The following is a 4,943-nucleotide window of genomic DNA, read 5'->3' as shown; positions in this document are numbered from 1 at the left end:
GTGTGGTACGGACTAAGCATAGGTCCCCTCACCAATTGTAATACCGATGGTACCGATTGTACCGATGGTACACTTGGTGAAATATAGAATTGGTATTCCTGTGGTACGGACTAAGCATAGGTCCCCTCACCAAATGTAATACCGATGGTACCGATGGTACACTTGGTGAAATATAGAATTGGTCTTCCTGCTGTACGGACTTAGCATAGGTCCCCTCACCAAATGTAATACCGATGGTACCGATGGTTAAACTCATCGACAAATGAGTTGGGGTTAGGTACCAGGGAGAGCTCGGGCTGCGACAGATCGCGTCCCCGCTGGAAGGTAACCATGGCAACCGGGCCACAGCTCACCACCGGTACCTGTCACACTGAGATTCAGTGGAGTATATACTCACCTGTAGAGAACCTATTAGCAGAGGAAGGAGGGTGGGAGAAAAACTCTTGGTGCAAATCCATCAGCACTGCAAACACGGCAAGTAAGCCCCTGATAATGCCCTGGGTCCCTCCCGCACATTGTTGGGAAGACCGCTGAGCAGCATGCATAATCTCGATTTTAACTTTGCCTAAATGTCATTTAGCCACATTTAAACTCATCGACAAATGAGTTGGGGTTAGGTACCAGGGCGAGCTCGGGCTGCGACAGATCGCATCCTCGCTGGAAGGTAACCATGGCAACCGGGCCACAGCTCACCACCGAAGATCGACCAAGGGTGCTTGGTAGAGGACACTGTGACCGGTTACCATGGTACCTCCTCATCCAAGACATTCCAAGCACCCCAACCTGAGAGAAACACGGAGACCGGAAGCTCGAAAAACGGTGATTTATTCAAGTTAACTCAGACGAGCAGAAGCAGAAGCAAGTGCCTCTATTGGGGTTCTAATGTAGCTCTGGAACGCGTTACTAGACCAACGACCCAAGGTCTGAATGAGGTGGTCTGGCACACCATTGCGGGCCGCAACCGTGGCTGCCCCAATCCTGAAACTATGGCTCGAGTAATTTCCCGGGACGTTTGCAACAGACAAAATGTCCCTTAGCCACTTTGTTAGAAGGACGCGGGTTAAAGGTTGTCCTGACTGGAAGAGGAACAGGGGACCCGGTGAGTCTCCCCGAATTGCCATGTATGAGAGTATTGCTTCAACCGCGCATAGAGGGGGTTTAGCTCTCCCAATGAAGATATGACACCCCTTGCGAAACGGGTCAGTCTTAGATGCCTTGACGTTGACACGAATACAGGTAGTAGACGTCGTGGAGTCCACGGCTATGTCGCGAACGTTTAAATGTATCTCAGGAGAGTAACAATTGAGATTTGGCACAGTGAACTCTGCAGAACGAAGAAACCCAAAATAGGCTAAGCAACATGCTGCCCAAAACATCCTATGGTCCGCCAGGTCCATGTTCAGATGCCTGAAAATGATCCACATTATGTCGTCGGTAACAGGTAGTCGTTGAGATTTTTTAAGGCCTTGCGCGCGGTTGATCCCCTTGATGACTCTCTGTAGCCGCAAACAATTACGGAGAGGGTCAGGTAAACCCATCTCGACGTGAAGAGCACGGACCGCGGATAAATATACCTTGATTGATGCATGACTAATAGAGCTGGAAAGGAACGTGGCGAAAAGACACAAGGTCCATTCGTCGGCTGGGCAGGGGGAGCCATTTGCGTGAATTTTACCCAGTTGCGTACAAAATTCCATAAACCTCTTTTGGCCGCTTGCATAGGAACGTCGGGTGGAGTGTGCTAGACCCTGTATGAGAAATTCGCGGCAGCGAGCATCTAGAGAGCCAGTGTGAGCTCCTCCAGAAGCCAAGCAGGAATCGGGGTTGGAGACGGTTGGGCCCATGGTGCAAGTTGAAAGAAGACCTGCCAACGAAAACGAGAAAGGGCGTCAGCAATAGGGTTCTTTTCTCCTGGGACATGCTGGGCGGAGAAAGTGAAACTGGATTTGGCAGCGACTAACAGTAGACTGCGTACGAGGCCCATGATAGGAGGGACTTTGGAGGTTCTTGAGTTGAGGATCGCAACCACCGCCTCATTATCAGATCTAAAAAGAACGTGTTGCTTCACCCACTGATGACCCCAGACATGACCTGCAATAACAATCGGGAAGAGCTCTTTGTACGCTATTGAAAGGGGTATTTGAGGTTCGAACCACACGCCATTGAACCATTTCTCGTTCCAGAAAGCTCCGTAGCCCAACGCACCAGCGGCGTCAGAAGTGACAACTACCGTAGGGACTGGGGATAAGCCAGGATATAGCCAAAAACTAACACCGTTCCAGGACTCGAGAAACTCACGCCACCAATTAAGATCCAAGTGGAATTCAGCATTAAGGCGGATGGGGTGGGATGCATCCCTAAAACAGCACAGTAGGTTTATCATGCGACGAATGAATGTGCGACCCGGCCAGACGACCTTAGCAGCATGGTGCAAGTGACCAATAAGAGATTCGAGGTCCTTTCGACGGCACCATCGACGATTAGCCCAAGAGTCGAGCAACAACCGCAGCCTTGATAGCTTGAGCTCCGGTAAGCGGGCAACTTGATTGAGAGAGTCGAGTTCGATACCCAAAACCACAAGTGAGGTAGATGGACCTTCACACTTCTCGGGGTGAAGAGGGATGCCGAGATACGAACAGACGTTGATGGCGGTGCTTAAATTGCGGCTGCACACATTGGCACCTGGAGGGCCGGCCATGATAAAGTCATCCAAGTAATGTAGCAGGTCAGAGACGTCATAATTATGGCGCAGAATCCACTCCACCATACACGCGATTGAGTCAAAGATAAAAGGTGCGGAACGAAGACCAAACGGAAGGGCTAAGTCCACATAGTAATTATCACGCCATTTCATTCCTAAGAGAACGCGATCAGCAGGATGAACAGCAACATTCCGAAAGGCTGACAGAATGTCGAATTTAGCGATAAGCGCACCAATGCCTAACTTGCTAATCATTGTTATGATGTCATCGACTTTTATATATTGAAGGGAAAAGCTGTCCGGATCTATTCCATCGTTCACACTCGAGCCCTCAGGGGAGGACAAGTCCACAATGAGACGCCACTTTCCCGGTTGGCCGCTCTTGGGGATAACTCCGAAACTGCTTATGTGCAGGTTCGGTATGGGTGGACTATCAAATGAGCCGGCGACCCTGCCTAAAGCCACTTCGTTGCTCAAATACTCGTCAATCACTACGGGGTGTTCTTCCGCAGACTTCTTGTTACGCTTAGCTGGCTTAAGGGGAGCCTCGTTGAAGCCCAGCCTGAAACCATGGTAAATGCCACTCAACACATACGAAACTCGATTTAGATCAGGATAACTTTGTAACTCCAACGCGAAGTGGTCGCCCTTGAGAGGCGACACTGCGGAAACTGGAGGAAGAGCTGGAAGGGCTGAAAGGAAAAATGCGTCCCGATTACAGACCTGGTTGGAAGAAGAAGAAATAGGGGGGTGGGGGTAGTATACTCGTGTCAGAGGGTAAATAAAGAGGCTAGTCAGCATGAGAGAGAAGAAGGCTCGAGTGAAGGATTCTGGATGCAGCGCGATATGCGATGTCAAGGGGTAAGCAAGGGGTTATATAACCTCAACCGAATGCAGAATAAATTCGGACCGGCAAGTTGCGTGGCGAGCAGAACCAACGGTAATAACAGCAGGACACGACATCAAAATTATTGTGTAGGCGATAATCGAGCGAACTATGTCCGTATATGGCAACGATTACAAGTCGCTAGAACGTAACGATGAGTAGAACGCTATCGATGAATACGGCAAGCAAACCGTCGTAGCAAGCGAGGAAGAATGAGGCAGGCGGTGTGCAGCCGCTGTCGAAACAGCTACGTCGCTAGGGCGAGCCCAACGAGCAAGCATGCAATGGCAATGAATACGACCGGCAAACTGTCGTAACAAACGATAGGGGATAATGCGCTATACTGAACTGTAGAGGCAGCCGGTTAAACGACTAATTCACTTTATTACATAAGCAAAGTGAGTCATGCGCTATACTGAATCGAGGAGGCCACCGATTAAACGATCAACCAACTTTATTACTTAAGCAAAGTAAAAGTGGCTATGGCGAGCCCAACGAACAAGCATGCAATGGCAATGAATACGACCGGCCAACTGTCGTAGCAAGCGATAGGGGCGATAATGCACTTTACTGAACTGTAGAGGCAACCGGTTAACGACTAACCAACTTTTACGCAAGCAACATAAAAATCGCTAGGGCGAGCCCAACGAGCAAAACACGCAATGGCAAAGTCCAACCAACTTTATTAGTTAAGCAAAATATAAAGTACGAGGAAAGTGCAAAGGCAATGAATACGACAGGTGAAGAGTCGTAGCAACGATTGCGAAACAATATTAACATCTACTGTGAGAGAGTCGATAAAACTAAAACTTAAAGTGTTATGACTAAGTAGGCCATTGTTTGTAGTATGGTAAACATATTTAAAGTTAATTGCAATGTGGACAGCATGTAAACTGTCGCGTCGACCCATCGGCTTGACAAGTCGGAGAACTATTAAATTACAAGGACTTCGAATGTACATATCAAACGGGAGGCTAAAGTGCCTGGAAAGCCGGGCCAAGGTCAGTACTTACGGTACTTTGTGCTTGAAGAGGAAGGCGACGCAGGACGGCCCATTCTCTCAGACGCGGGATTCTCGTCGCGGTGGCAATCGACTGCAGGATGGCTGCCCGAGCACTTAGAACATTTATGGGCATACCGGCATGGGTTGTAGGGCGATGAACAATGCCCCTTATTCCATGAAATACAAATGGTGCTGCTCTAAGATGGCCTTTGGGATGCGCCAGCGGTGTGGAAGTTGTAAAGCTGGACGTTTATCTGTGACCAGTCGGTCAGGTGAGTTGCCGCGGCGTGTTCGCGGAAGGCTTGGTCGTGAGTAAACCACGCACGGCCCCCGAAAAGACGGTAAGTGCGGAC

At 49.4% G+C, this 4,943-nt stretch overlaps 1 protein-coding gene across 1 annotated transcript; it reads right to left on the bottom strand.

The window, feature by feature from the left end:
* Positions 1-607: 607 nt before the first annotated feature.
* LOC148911288 (uncharacterized) lies at positions 608-1,778 on the bottom strand. Its single transcript, XM_089029789.1, has one exon. The coding sequence runs from the start codon at positions 1,695-1,697 to the stop codon at positions 834-836; it is 864 nt and encodes a 287-aa protein (XP_088885915.1). The 5' UTR covers positions 1,698-1,778; the 3' UTR covers positions 608-833.
* Positions 1,779-4,943: the final 3,165 nt, after the last annotated feature.

The sequence above is a fragment of the Actinia tenebrosa genome, unplaced genomic scaffold, assembly GCF_029948245.1.
Source record: "Actinia tenebrosa isolate PJP-AT-01 unplaced genomic scaffold, QUT_ActTen_1.0 PGA_scaffold14__42_contigs__length_11649687, whole genome shotgun sequence".
NCBI classification, from domain to species: domain Eukaryota; kingdom Metazoa; phylum Cnidaria; class Anthozoa; order Actiniaria; family Actiniidae; genus Actinia; species Actinia tenebrosa.
Note: the sequence above shows the minus strand (reverse complement) of the source record. Positions and strands in the feature narration are given on the sequence as shown.

Excerpts from the sequence above, each read along its gene's own strand:
- LOC148911288 (XM_089029789.1), bottom strand. The coding sequence starts at position 1,697 with ATGGAATTTTGTACGCAACTGGGTAAAATTCACGCAAATGGCTCCCCC.